The 14,945-nt window shown below is 47.7% G+C and overlaps 1 protein-coding gene across 10 annotated transcripts in view; it reads right to left on the reverse strand.

Moving 5' to 3' along the window:
- Nucleotides 1-1,291: 1,291 nt before the first annotated feature.
- TARS3 (threonyl-tRNA synthetase 3) overlaps nt 1,292-14,945 on the reverse strand; it is a 46,480-nt gene continuing 32,826 nt past the window's right edge. For 9 of the 10 annotated variants that reach the window (XM_053271928.1, XM_053271929.1, XM_053271927.1 and 6 more), the window contains 8 exons: nt 9,598-9,760; nt 9,260-9,397; nt 7,388-7,465; nt 7,180-7,280; nt 6,053-6,157; nt 5,349-5,421; nt 4,380-4,494; nt 1,292-2,416 (listed from right to left, as the gene is read on the reverse strand). In XM_053271928.1, coding sequence (XP_053127903.1) covers nt 2,268-2,416; nt 4,380-4,494; nt 5,349-5,421; nt 6,053-6,157; nt 7,180-7,280; nt 7,388-7,465; nt 9,260-9,397; nt 9,598-9,760 — 922 coding nt within the window. In that variant the 3' untranslated portion in view covers nt 1,292-2,267. Of the gene's footprint in view, nt 2,417-4,379; nt 4,495-5,348; nt 5,422-6,052; nt 6,158-7,179; nt 7,281-7,387; nt 7,466-9,259; nt 9,398-9,597; nt 9,761-14,945 lie in introns of those variants that run through there. The other variant, XR_008311389.1, reaches the window with a different exon arrangement.

The following is a 14,945-nucleotide window of genomic DNA, read 5'->3' on the forward strand; positions in this document are numbered from 1 at the left end:
CTGTGGGCAGAAGCCGCTCTGGCCATCACCTCGCAATAGCTCCTGGGGGGCTGTTGGTCTATGTCAAGGCATAACTGTCTTTCAGGTGGGACAAGACTCTTCAGGGCTGCTGCTCGTGCAGCCGATTAATGCAGCTACTGCTTTGCAGTGCAGGTAGGGAGAGAGAGACTGCAGGAGTCTCTCAAGTGCTGGAGATGGATCGCCATTCCTGGAGTGTGGGCGACCCTATTGAAGGATCTGGAGGGTGGCCCTTGGTATTACCAGTGGCCCTGGGTGCCCTCCAAATGGTGGAACAAGATTCTTCGTGTCGCCATGAAAGGTTTGCCATGCATTGCAACAAGGCAACTGTGGAAATCACTGCACCAGCTCACTTCCAGCTCTAATGTACTTCAAGGGACTGTTGTGAGGATAAAATGGGATCACCCTACAGATGATTCCCCGGGCATCCCATGGACATCCCAAGCAGAAGGAATCCCAGATGTTGAGTACAGCTCCCAGAATCCCTAGCTGCAGTGGGCTTTGGCTGAGAATGCTGGGAGTTGTCATCAACAGTACCTGGGATTTTCTGTTAGAGGGAACACTGATCCCAGGCCATCTTAGTCAAGTATTTTCTAGACTAAGCAGCAACAGTTCTCAGGCACTGATAACTATGCAGCCCTGCTCTGCAAGATCCTTTTAAACCAAAGGCAACATGCCTTGTAGTACACTTAGACTCTGCAGGCCCTGGGGTGCAAGATTTTATTAAATATGAAGGTGCTTTTTAAAATGGCAGTGTTTTCTGAAGGCAGACTGAAGAAGATACTAGGTTATGCAGGAATTATTCTAGTGTCTCTATTTGTAACCCATGAAAGAACTTTTACATGAGGCTTGACTAATGCAGCAGACAATGAACAGGTAGCGTTTTATTTCCCCCTTATTATCTGATCCGGATTCTCACATCACTGACAGCTGACAAATTTATAGCTGCTGCCAATAGTACTCAATGTAAGAGGATGTAATTGAGTATCTTAGCCATTGTTTTTTATATGGTTGTCTTTCTTTTTCTGATCTAATCAACTATAATAATGTTTGATTCTGAACAGGTCTCAATACTGTTGCATTGCAAGTTTAAAAAAAAAAAAATCACACGTGACTGAGGATGACGGGAGCTATAGTCTAGCACCATCTGAAGACCCAAGGTTGGGAACCTCTATATGAGATGGTATGCCGTTATTTTAATTTAAGATTCCTTCAGTACATTGTAAAAAGACAGTCTATACATGAAGGAAATAAAGAAGCAGACTTGAGATACTTCAGCTAACATGTTGACATTTTATTCACTCTTAAGAGGCAAACACATGTATTACACTGTAACTTGATTTAAAGACTTTGGATCTGGAGCTTGTCTGTGGGATTATCTGATTAAACGCTCCAATTCAAATGTCACAGCTTTCCTTTTTATAATAAATAGGTGGGTTGGAGGCATGATCCACCAGGATGCTCCCCTATGTAAGCCTCACTGAAATGAACAGGCACAGCATCACAAGAGCATCAAGGGCTCCTGTCCATTTCAATGTGGCTCCTGTGGAACTGCCTGGTGGACTGTAGCCCCACAGTGACAAGACTGAATCTGGAGGTTTTCCATTCACAGCACAGCCATTCAGGGAGGCCAATGTACAATCAGACCTCGTCAAAAGAGCTAGCAGCTTCCTAGAAGGAGTCACTCTGAGGGTGACCTTGCTGCCAAGACATTCAAACATAGCAAGGCATCTATGACAGACAAAGAGTATGGGTTGGGGTGGCCCAACACAAACAAATGAGGTTATTCACAACGAAGATGAGGCTCAGATGCCTTGGCATACATGCACAAAGGAGTCATGATTTGAGGGCATTTTGCTTTCCTCAGCAAGCAGCAGCAGCAAGAGTACTCACACACTTTCTGAGGTATTCACTTACATTGCAGAAGAAAGGTGGTGCTCTACCACACATCCACTTTCTAATGAATTTTGCAGGTTGTTTTACAAAAACACAGTCAGCTACCTATAATCACTAGAGGGGTCTAACCATGTTCCTTTTGTTCCTCACACTATCCCAAAAGAATCTGCAGCAGCCCTATTTGGGTCTTTCCAGATGTTCCAAAAGCATAAGACTCTTGCCCTGATCCAAGGCTGAAATCCTATGCAGACTAGACACAAGATGCAAGTCCTTCAGGACTCAATGAGTCTTCCTTCTAAGTCTGCAAGTTTAGGATCAGACCAAATCTTCCTCTTGGAGGGCCCTCCCAATCACTAGAATTCTTCTTCTGCATGCAGAGTACGTGATGCTTTCAACTTCTTTAGTTTTTCAATGGCAGAAATGACAGAGAGTTCTCCATGGACCTTGTTGTCTCTTGTGCGGACATTCACAGCACTACTGGCTTTTTCTTTTTCTCCAACCACTGCAAGAAAACAATGCAGAATGTTACTTGGCATATAAGAATATAAGAATGCTGTCCTATACAGAGGTGCACCTAGGTAACTTTGGAGCCTGGACCTCAAGGCCTTTGGAGGCCCCCCTCCCCTGCAAATTAAGCATCATCATGCTCCGCCGGGTGACCACACCACCCAGGACAAAGAGGATTTGGGGGGCCCCAGGGGCTGTGGAAGCCCTGGACTTTGGCCTGGAAGTCCAGGGGAAAGAGCGCCTCTGGTCCTATGCCCACTTATTAGGAACACAGGAAGCTGCCTTCTACCAAGTCAGACCATTGGTCCATCTAACTCAGTATTGTCTACACAGACTGGCAGCAGCTTCTCCAAGGTTATAGGCAGGAGACTCAGCCCTAGTTTGGAGATGCCAGAGAGGAAATCTGGAACCTTCTGCATGCAAGCATGCAGGTGCTCTTCCCAATTCTAGTGACTGGGAGTGCACTCAAAAGGGGAATATCTTGCAGTGCTCATCTCATTCGAATGCAAACCAGGGTGAACCCTGCTTAGCAAAGGGGGCAATTCATGCTTGCTCCCACAAGACCAGCTCTCCTCCCAGGTATCTCTCTGAGTAACACATAGGATCATGCTATAAGAATAATTGCAGGAGGGGACCTGCGAAAAGACAGAGGCGCCCTTGCACACAATGCCAGCTGTGCCCACTCTCTATTCAATCATTTGCCAGCCCCCAATCACGTACCACTCCTTACGTGTCCACCATTCCCACTCTCAGTCTAACAGCGGACTACCACTGCAGTAGTGCTACCAAATCTCTTTCTCACATCCCTTCCCACCAACAGCTTCATCTGTCTAAAAGCCTTGTGTGCTGCCAGCCTGTTCAAGCTTCTCAGCAGCTGGAATGTCTTTAATGCCTCTCTAGCCAAGCAAAGGGCTAGGGAGGTCTCACATATTGAAATCAGACCCCTACAGTGGTTTCAAAGGCTGCAACCAGCTTTGCCAGAACTTATTTTGGGGGCAGATAAAAAACAACACCCCCCCAACAAAATGTTTCTGCAAACCTATGCATTTCTGTGCTTTATTTCATCTTCCTATAACTACAGCAAGTGCCTAAGCTGGGTTTTGAATTAGGGGTGTGTCCGAACCGGTCCGGCGGCCATTCTGAAGAATGGCCGAACTGCCGGACCGGTTTGGCCCTGGCTGGTTCGGGTCCGGGTGGGGGGTATTGCTTTAAGGGCGGGGAGGGCTTACTTACCCCTCCCGCCTGTTTGCCCCCTCCAGCGCCCGTATTCAACAGAATAACGGGGCGCTGGAAACCAGCCACCCCCCCGCCGCGGGCAGATTTGGCCAGAAACTAAAGGTACAAATGCCGCTGCTGTCGCCCGCCTGCGCGCCCGAGTCCTCACCCGATCTCTTGGAAAAAAACGAGAGGAGCTAGCGAACAAAGCTCCTCTCGCTAGGAAGTCCTGTAGCATACTGAAGAAGCTTTGCGCGCGCGCCGCAAAGCATGCCAATCGCCGGAGGCCCGGTCTACCCGCCGGGAAAAGGCCGGGTAGACCGGGCCTCCGATCTGGGCCTCCAGAAAACCTTGCTAAAACATCAAATTTTGAGGCGGGGGGAGGAATGCAGGGGAGAGCTGCCTACCATCTTAGCTGCTCTCCCGAGCCGTGCTGTACCCCTTGGAATGCTGCCAAAATCGCCATCCCATCCCCACCCGCCCCCTTTACAAATGGAGCCATTTTGAGGCTCTGAAACACAAAATGGAGACTGGAAATGTCCTCCACGGTCATTTCCAGCCACCCGCAACCAGTGGATACACAAGGTCGACATGTTTCCCCCCATTTTTCCCTGCATATGGCCGAGGTTGAGTGTGTATTACCCAACCACGGATACACGAATCCGGGGATGTAGAGTCCGTGGATATTGAGGTCCTCCTGTATTGGGAAATAAGTCTCAGAACTCAGCAATTAAATTGCATACCAAAAATAAAATTGTACTGAGCCAGTTGTGCATTTCTTATTTTCTTGTTTAATGTACAGCTCTGATCTAGATCAACATCAGCCATGAATCCAGCTTCAAAAGAGTCACTGCAGACCTAAAAATAAACATTAGAAGGGGACCACAATTACAATCTGATACATTATAACCTCTATGCGAAAACCACATATTCTACACTTTTAAAGTTTGATTTTCAATTCATATACCGCTTTTCAACAGAAACTGTGCTTAAAGCTTTCACAACGCACAACGACCGATAATACAGATCATACTATAATAAATACTTCAGTAATTCATAAACACGATGGTTGACATCCTGACCTAAAGTTCATGTACACAGCCAAAAGATGAATTCCCGTAGTGGTAGTAACCCCACTTCTGAAGCACTTAAGCTTGCAGGGATGGATTGCCAATTTCCCCTTCCTCTGGAAGCGCCCTGAACAGCATGCAATTATGTCCTTGAGGTCTGCAGGATCATTACATCAAGTTGCACATATGCAAGGAAGCATGACAACAACCAGGCTGCAAGTCTGTCCCACTGGCTGATTTCCATACTAAGTTACTCTGTAGTTCTAGAGTTACTCTAAAGGACTACTGAATTTCAACAAGTTTTCCTCTAGGAAATTGAGTTAGGCTGTCAGTTCAAGGCAATTATTCCCCAAGTATGCAAACCACTGCATATCAACAGCCTTTCTACCAATAAGTATGTGTGTTCACATCACTACAGCAAACAAAGTCTACATGGCAGGTACCTAAAATATTCCTAAGAGACACTAAAACATGACATGTGGCAATGTCATTCCTCTATTTTAACATCCAGGCCAACTTTTAAAAGAGCAGGATGACAATTGTTCATTATTATACTTGAATACTCAACAAATCCTATCTCCGGAATTAATTTAGGATTGTTTCCCCCCAATTCTTCCTTTCTATAGGAGTTGCTGCTCTCACCTGCTGTGCATATTCTTCACAAGTAGGTCTGACAGGAACCACCATGACTTGCCGAGGGGACAGCCAAAAAGGCCTGGCCAAAAGAAGAACACAAGATGCAATCAATCCAAACTCTTCTTCACACCAAAGTTCATCAACAAAATTGACTTGATGACACAGTTGTCTATGGCAGGTGTTCTAAAGCTTGGCTCCCCAATGTTGTTGAATTACAACATCCATCAACCCCAGTCACAATGGCCATTGTGGCTGGGGATGATGGGAACTGTAGTCCAACAACATCTGGGTGCTCAAGCTTGAGAACCCCTGATCTACAACCCACCAGAACTACTTCAACATAAGTGTATTAAAAAAGCCAATGGGTGGGTGAAAACCAAATGCTTATACCGGTATATAAATCAGGCCTTTTACAGCCGCTAAGTCAGGCCTGCTCAATGTAGCCCCCCCAGCTGTTTCTGGACTACAACTCCCATAATCCCCAGCCACAGTGGCCAACAGCCAGGGATTATGGGAGTTGTAGGCCAACAACTGCAGGAGGGCTAGAGTCTAAGTTCTGAACAGCTGCAATGGTAGGTATTTAGTATACAAAAGAGCTTCCACCCTGTTATCTGATACAATACAAAATGGGGTTGTTCAGTCACAGGAAAATCTCTACTCTCTGCAACTTTCAAAAGTGTTTCCAGTTACCATCCACCACTGCTACGCACCATTTTCCACCATAGTTTTCTGTTAGAATAGCTATCATTCTCTCCACCGAGCCCAGAATAGCTCTATGGATGATCACTGGCCTTTTCTTGTCATCTCCATCTTTACTGTGAAACAGAGCAAGTTAGAAGGTTTAGCAATTCATACAAGCAATACTGTTGGTATCTTTATTTTAGATAGTTAGCTCCCCAATAACTGAGCAAAGAGACACCTCTTACAGTGGTGTTTCTTTTATATACAGCAGGGGGAGAGCAAGTGGCCCTATCCAACCCAAGCCCAGCATCCCTCCAGTGGCTGCTGCTGGTGTCTACTTTATGTTTCTTATTTTAGAATGTGAGCCCTTTGGGGACATCTTATTATGTATTATTTGTTTTCAGGGCTCATTATGTAATGAATTCCTACAATACTCCTTCTCACTGTAGAGAAGAGTGCCATTACAACAGGTTTCATTCTCCTATAGTGTACAACAGGCTTCACCATCACCATGATCTTTTGCAAAAGACTACCAAGACTGGCTTCCCGCCAATAACGTTTCTAGTCATGTTGTTCCCCCCTTCACTCGCTTCCAAGAATATCTGCTTGAAGAATCTCCCCTCTCTTGTAGCTGTGATCATAACCATCTCTCTTTGCAAATACCTGCAGTAACTCCCCGATTCTTTCCTATTTGTAAGGGTTTCCAACTCTCTAACTAGGCCTCCTTTATCTTCCCCTAGATACTTTCCCACAATCTTTGCTCACGTTCCTTTGGTTTTTAGTCCTTTTTGTTCCCTGCCTGCCCTCCCCACTTCCCACATATAAAAATGGTTGCTATGCTGTCCCCTGACCATATACTCTGCATTAATAGACTTGTACTACTACCAAGCATTTCTATAGAGCTTTAGGAGTGTTTGAAGCACTTTGTATTCATTATTCTGTAATCCTGACAACAACCTTGGAAGGTAGGTCAGTATTATCCCAATATTACATATGAGGGATGCTGAGATTGTGAAAGTCTGCAACAAGAGGCAAGATTTGAGCAAGGGATTTCTGAATTTCTTCCTCAGTCTTTTAGCCACAGTGCTACACTAAGCTCCAAACATCTAAATACCATTATATTTATCAATATATTTGAGAGGACACAAGAACTTACCCTACATAAGTAAGATTAAATCTGATAGGTAGCTGGAAATCGAGCTGGATAGTAGCACACTGATGATATCTGCCAATAGCATCTCTGATGTTAATATCAATCTGGAAAGGAAAAGGATGACACAAGTACAGCATGGTTTTTACCATTTATCCTTCACCTGTTGGACTTATACAAGAGCATCAGCGCAGAAGAATGGAAGTTTGCTGACCTTGGGACCATAAAATGCTCCATCTCCTGGATTTAGCTTCCAGGGCTCTCCAAAGTCATCCAGGCTGTTTTGGAGTTGCTAAGAATAAGTTAAAAGAATAAAATTTAAGTGCCAGCAACATAAGCACGATTGCTGTCGTTTTAAAGCAAGCCCAACAAACTACTGTCTCCGAGAATAAATAGGTCTACACATTTAAGCCAATTAAACAGAATTATCAGCTGGATTCCTTCCCACTGGACTCCTTGGACGGCTCTACGAAGGGAGAAGGATCTCTGATAGAATTCAGAGTCCTAGACACAGTTTTCACAGATCCTAACTGGGCAGGACCAGGTCACAGAGGGCCAAACTACAAATCACATGCAAACATATCACAACATAGCCCAATGGCCTCTTTTCAGCTTGAAAAGACTCTTCAGGAAATGGCGACTGGAGTGGGGCTGCTTAACTCTTTCCCCTTGTGCTGGTTCCACACAAACAATTCAAACCTCGGAGAGCGCCACGAGGGGGCAAGAACTGGAGCGTGGAAGTGACATGAATACAGCAGGCCAGGCACTTCTTTTGCCCTTTTCCTGCCTGCCCTCCACTCTCACCCCCCCTTTCCCAAAATGACTTTTCAAGCGGAAAAAGAGAGTGGCGTCATGAAGTTGTGAGCAATGGACAATTTAGTTGTAGCATAATGAAGAGCAGTTTGTCAAACTGATGCGCCCTAGACATCAAACAATTACCCTAGAGATTCAAAAATATTTTGAATGGTTGCCTATCTGGCAACATTCTCAGCCTTTATTCAAAGCAATTTCTAAAGGCTGAGAATTACACTTCTCAGCTTTGGAACACAGTTGTTCTCAGGTTAGTCACTCAGGTGCTTCATAACTTATTTAAAATCTCACTTGAAAGCTTTAATTTTATGAATATTCCGGGGGGCGGGGGGAGAGTGGTTCTTCACATGCCAAAGCTTGCTCTGCATCAAAATCCTATTTGAACACAGTCTTGTGGAATGTGGTTACTATCAAGGTTGATCTCGTTATTCCTTTTGTTCAAAGGTTATGCCGATGTCAGTCAGGAGTGGTTGAGACAATTGACCATATGTTGCTTCACTGTTTATTTTATAGAGATATTCAGCTAGCACTTTTGTCACCTATTTTGTCTAGATTCCCAGGTAGGCCATCGGTCTTTTATGTGTTTCTCCTTTTGTCCAACAGTGATATTAATGTTTCCACCAAGGTGGCAAAATTTTGCCACATTGCAAGCTGTGTAAGAAAGCAATTGGTAAAATCATGAGTGTCGACTGTGCCATATATTGTAAATGGTGTTTTGTAAGAAGGTAATGGCAAAATCATGACTGCTGGAGGTTACTACTTATATCTACTGTGTTGTATTTTTGTCTGGTTAATGACTGAAATAAACATTCCATTCCTATCAAGGTTGTATGACAAGGTGCCCCACTGAAGTTGTTGAGCACAAAGATACAGGTCACACATTTTGAAATGGAATAAGCAGCATTCATCTGTTTTTGGACCTAGTTATTCAAATCTAGGTGCCGGATGCCAGTACTGCTTTGTTTACTATTTAATTATTTTTACTTTTATATCCCACTCTTCCTCCAAGGAGCCCAGAGCAGTGTACATGGGTATGTTTTTCCTCACAACAACCCTGTGAGAGAGGTTAGGCTGAGAGAAAAGTGACTGGCCCAGCTACCCAGTGAGTTCCATGGCTGAATGGGGATTTGAACTCAAATCTCCTCATTCCTAGTCCAACAACACCACACTGAGTGATCACAAAGTGTTTATTCAAGGACACAGAACACAACAACAGATTTGGCCTCAATCACATTTTCACTTTCTCAGAGTGGAAATATTGAACCACTTCAACTACCTTTTCCGCCTGGTCCCAGATTTCCTTTTCTCCTAGGAAGTTTTCGGGTCTTGTGGAAAGATGTAGTTGAAAGGTAAAACCAAACACGGCATAAACAGACTGCAAGAAATTCAGGCAGCCTTTCATTTCTTCTTCAATCTGCAGTTTGAAGGACAAAATAAGGGTTAGGATGATAGAAACCTCAATTTAAAAACAAACAAACACCTTTCATTATTTCTGCTACTGCATAGCACACAGACCATGCTAGACTATCAGTGCTAGCTTAGCTTTACCCACCTTTCTTAGAAAGAAAAATTAACCATGCAGTTGTTACAGCAATCCCAGCACCTGTTCCTTACCTGCTCCATTGTACAAAAGATATGGGCATCATCCTGCTGGAAGCGCCTAACACGAGTCAAACCACTGAGAGTTCCTGAAAGTTCGTTTCGGTGAAGAACGCCAAAGTCAGCAAATCTCAGAGGCATTTCTCTCCAGGACCGGGGGCGATGAGCAAACATCAAGCTAGGAGAGACACAATGCTCAGTTCTAGTTATCCATTCCTTCTCTCTGAAGCCTTCCTTTCTTCCAGGTGAGTTCTCCTCATTTTAGCTTTACCACAACCCTGTGCGGCAAGTTAGGCCAAGGGATGGCAACTGGTTCAAGGTGACCCAGCGTGTTTCACGGATGAGAGACAAAGATGCAACAGGCGAGATCCACTATGTCATCTGGACATTTTCATTTTTACTGTAAAGCAAGGAGCTCCACGTTTCCAGAGAGAGCTACGTTAGGAGCAGGCTTAGCGGGTCAATTACCCGAGCTCCCCATGTACTATTTTCCTGATATTAGGAGGAGGAGAATTCAGCTGTGTTTTCTAACTTTGGAAGGAAAATGAATCGTTGGCACTTACCTGAATGGTCATTCTCCTCAGATGTATGGATTGTATCCGAGGAACATGGGTTGTCGCCACCTACTGCTCCGAGACAGGGCCAATCAGAAAAGATCTTGATAGCAGGAGGGAGGGACAACCCCCTCGCCTCTTCAGTCATTAACAAAGCACTTTGAAGCTCCAAAAAAGGCAAACTAGAATAAACACTGTAGAAAACTAAAGTAAGGCAAGGTGCCCAAAGAAGCAACTGACAAGGATGCCTGGCCCCAGCCTAACACTGAAACACCCCCTCAATTAAACCGCAGAACAGAGGAGGAAAACACCACCCCAGAGTAATATAGGGTACAGTAGAAGAAGGACAATCAGAGGGGAACAGGATCAGACACACAATTGGGTGGGTCGGATACAATCCATACGTCCGAGGAGAATGACCATTCAGGTAAGTGCCAACGATTCATTCTCCCTCAGACGAGGATTGTATCTGAGGAACATGGGACATACCCAAGCTATAACCCAAATCGGGAGGGCACACACCAGAAGGTCTGATCTTAAGTAGGGACCACCCTCTGCAATATACGTCGGCCAAAGGATGCATCTGCAGAGGCCCAATCGTGTATCTTATAGTGTTTAACGAAGGTAGAAAGGGACGCCCAAGTGGCAGCTCTACAAATATCAGCTAAGGGGGCCAGCTAAGGGCTGCTGCGCTCCGGGTGGAGTGAGCGGTAATACCCTCAGGCGCAGTCTCTCCTGCCGCGCCGTAGGCCAGCTGGATAGTTTGGCAGATCCAGCGTGCCAGGGAGGAGACAGAGACCTTCCTACCCATAGAACTGGCACGAAAGGACACAAAAAAGGATTCAGAGACCCTGAAAGATTTAGTCCGCCTCAAGTAAAAACGGATCGCACGATGGACGTCCAATTTGTGCCATTCCCTCTCCTTTGGGGAGGAAGGATTAGGACAAAAGGAGGGGAGCATCAGCTCCTGCGCCCTGTGAAAGATGGAGTTCACCTTGGGAAGGTAAGTGGGGTCAGTGCGAAGAATCACATAGTCAGGAAAAACCAGGCACAGCTCCTTCCTGACGGACAAGGCACCCAAATCGGAGACCCGACGGGCTGACGTGATGGCTATCAAGAACAAAACTTTCAAGGTTAGAATCCGTAGAGGAACAGCGTGCAAAGGTTCAAATGGTGCCTTTGAGAGGGCCCCCGAGAACTAAATTGAGATCCCACGTGGGAAAACGATGGATGGGAGGGAGCTTTAAGGCAGCTGCTCCCTTCAGGAAACGCTGTACATGGGGATGTGCAGCCATGGAAGGGACTCCTGGAACCCCTAGCACAGACGAAATAGTGAACACCTGGCGACGCAGAGTGTTGGGACGGAGGCCCTTATCTAGACCCATCTGCAAGAAGCCTAAGACCTGCGTCGCCGAAGCCTCCAGAGGGTCCCCCCCCCCCCGGAGGCGAGACACCACTGAGTATAGGCTTGCCAGGTGGACTGGTATATACGAGCCGTGGATGGCCGCCTCGAGGCCAAGATAGTATCCTGGACCGCAACGGGGTATCCACAACGCGCTAGAGAGTCCCGCTCAATCTCCAAGCGTGAAGATTGAGCCACGCTGGGTCTGGATGAAGGACGGGACCTGGTGGAGAAGATGCGCTCGAGTTCCCAGAGGTAGAGGGGGCTCTATCGACAGGGCGACCAGGTCCGAAAACCACGGCCGCCGTGGCCAATGCGGAGCCACGAGGATGACCTCTGCTTTCTGGTATCTGATCCTCCACACCGTCCGGGATAACACCGCAAAGGGTGGGAAAGCATAGAGCAGACCCTGCGGCCAGGGGGACATCAGAGCATCCACCGCCTCTGCCCCCGGAGATGGAAACCTGGAGAAAAATCTGGGCACCTTGGAGTTGACTGGAAGTGCAAAGAGGTCGACTAGGGGAACCCCGAACCGGAGGACAATCTCCCTGAACGCTCGATCGTCCAGGATCCATTCCCCCTGATCCAGCTGAGACCGGCTTAGCCAGTCTGCCACCGAGTTGTCCACCCCGCTGATATGATCGGCCTCCAATGAGGCCAGGTTCTTTTCTGCCCAGCACAACAGAGTCTCGGCTTCGCACATTAAGGGCCAAGACCTTGTTCCCCCCTGACGCATTGCGCACGAGCACGTGCCGACCTCGAATCTCGGGAAGGAATCGAGCCAGGACTAGCCAAATCGCCCGGAGCTCCAACCAATTGATGGATTGGCGACGCTCTACGTCTGACCACGGACCCTGAGCCACCTGAGGGCCGCAGTGACCTCCCCATCCTGAGAGACTTGCGTTGGTCGTCACCACGACCCGGTCAACCGGCAGGAAACTCACCCCCTTGCGGAGAGCCTGGGACATCCACCACCTGAGGGACAGATGAACGCGAGAAGTCAGGGACACCTTGAGTCTCGACCTGCTCGTGATGAGTACCTGAAGGGGTAGAAGGAGCCACTGTAGAGGACGAGAATGAAAACGCGCCCAGGGCACAATCCCGATCGTGGAAGCCATCAGGCCCTGTAAGTGGGAGAGATACAGAATTTGTGCCTGAGTTTGACCCCGCAGCTTGCAGCAAGTGGCAAGCAACTTGTCTCCTTTCGTCGGTGAGATGGACCGTCCCCCGAGACGTGTCTATTATCGCCCCCAAATGTTGAATCACATTGCTGGGGACCAGGGAACTCTTTTTGTGGTTCACTAGAAACCTGTGACTGGCTAAGACCGCTAGGGTCTCCCTGATGTCCAGAAGCCCTTTGTCCCAAGATGGCGACCTTATTAAAAGGTCGTCCAGAAAAGGGTAAAGATGTATCCCCCTGGTCCTCAAGTGCGCCACGAGTGCCACCATAATCTTGGTGAACACTCGCGGCGCAGTCGAGAGACCGAAGGGGAGCGCCCGGTACTGGTAATGGACCCCTGCATACGCAAACCGCAGAAACCTCCTGTCCAGAGGGTGAATGGGAACATGGAGATAGGCCTCCTTGAGGTCTATGGAGGCCAAGTAGTCCCCTTCCTGGAGGGCCATGAGGATGGACCTCAGGGTTTCCATCCGAAAATGCCTCCCCTTGAGGAAGCGACTGACGAACTTTAAGTCCAAAATGGCCCTCCATTCTGTGGTCTTTTTTGGAACCAAAAATAGTATAGAATAAACTCCATGTCCCGCCTCCTCTGGGGGGACCAGCTCGATTGCCCTGATGTTGAGCAGGTGGCGAATTGCCTTGAGCATCAGCGCCTGCTTGCGTATGTTGCGGGATAGCGGAGAGGAGAGGAACCGGTCCGGGGGCTGGGATAGGAACTCCAGGCTGTAACCCTGGGAAACTATGCGCTGAACCCAGGCATCTGTGGACGTCCGGGTCCACTGGTGGGCGAAGAATGCCAGCCGGCCGCCCACCTGTGGCTCCGGCACGGAGTCATTGTGGAGAGGGGCGTTTGAACCCGGACTTCGCATACTGGCCTGAATGCTGGAACTTCCCTTGAGGCCGGTCTCTGGAGAAGCCCTGGGGTCTGGACCAAGAAGGCTTGTCCTGCTTGTTCTGTCGGGCACGAAAATTAGACCCCTTCTGCCCAAAGCTGCTTGAGGAGTGGGAGGAAAAGGAAGAAGAAGCATTAGAGAAGGATCTGCGCTCCTGCTGCTGAACGGAGGAGGGCATAGCCTTTTTCTTGTCTTTAGTCTCGACTAGCACGGGCTCCAATACTTCCCCCAAAAGCTTACCCCCTTTAAAGGAAGAATTGGCCAAATTGCTCCTCGACTTCTGATCAACTTTCCAGTTTTTGAGCCATAAGTGTCTCCTGACTGTGATGTCAGAAGCCATAGCCCGGGCAGACAGCTGGACGGCATCCAGGGAGCTGTCGGCCATAAAGGCAGAAGCCTTGCCTAACTTATTGAGACCCTGAAGAAGGGCCACGAGCTCCGGCGGAACCATGGGAAGAAGGTCCCTAACCCATAAAACAGACGCTCGAGCAAAAAAGGTACATTGGTACTCACCGTGAAGGTGTCTTCTGGCTGGTGTAGAAGAGGTCACCCAAGCTTGGGATTACATCCCCCCCACATGCTCCAAAAGGCAGGAAGTAGTCATACTTGAAGATCCTTAACCCAGTGCATGTGGGCGGATCTCCTCAGTGCTTAAAACAGCTCAAGCTACGGAATGAAAACCACAGAACACAACAGAGAATATACAACAATATACAAACAATAATGCGGAGAAAGACAGAAAAACTGTCCCCCTACAACCAGATCATCAGCTCCAGCTTAACACAACCCGGGCGGGCCTTGGGTGACCTCTTCTACACCAGCCAGAAGACACCTTCACGGTGAGTACCAATGTACCTTTCTCGGCTGGTGTAGGAGGTCACCCAAGCTTGGGACATACCACAGCACCAACCACGGGAGGGAAAATACCCAAGCTGGAGCTACTGACCCGGAAGGACCTGTTGCAGGACCCTCCGACCAAATGCTGCTCTGGCAGCTTCATGTTCATCCAACTTGTAATGCCTTGAAAATGTAAAAGGCGACGACCAAGTAGCCGCCTTGCAAATCTCTTCATGGGACGCCGGTGAAGATAACACAGTGGAAGTGGCTGCCGATGTAGTTGAGTGCGCCGTAATCTGACCAGGCACCGAAAGTTTCTGGGCTTCATACAACATCGTAATGCATGAATGAACCCATCGAGCAATAATGGCTGAAGAGACCTTGCATCCCATCTTAGAAGCCTTAAAGGCCACAAAAAGAGCATCTGACTTACGAAAGGCCTGCGTCCGGTTGCACTCCTTCTCTGCAGGGTGACGAGCATCCGGACAAAAAGAAGG

This window comes from Hemicordylus capensis, chromosome 10 (genome assembly GCF_027244095.1).
Source record: "Hemicordylus capensis ecotype Gifberg chromosome 10, rHemCap1.1.pri, whole genome shotgun sequence".
NCBI classification, from domain to species: domain Eukaryota; kingdom Metazoa; phylum Chordata; class Lepidosauria; order Squamata; family Cordylidae; genus Hemicordylus; species Hemicordylus capensis.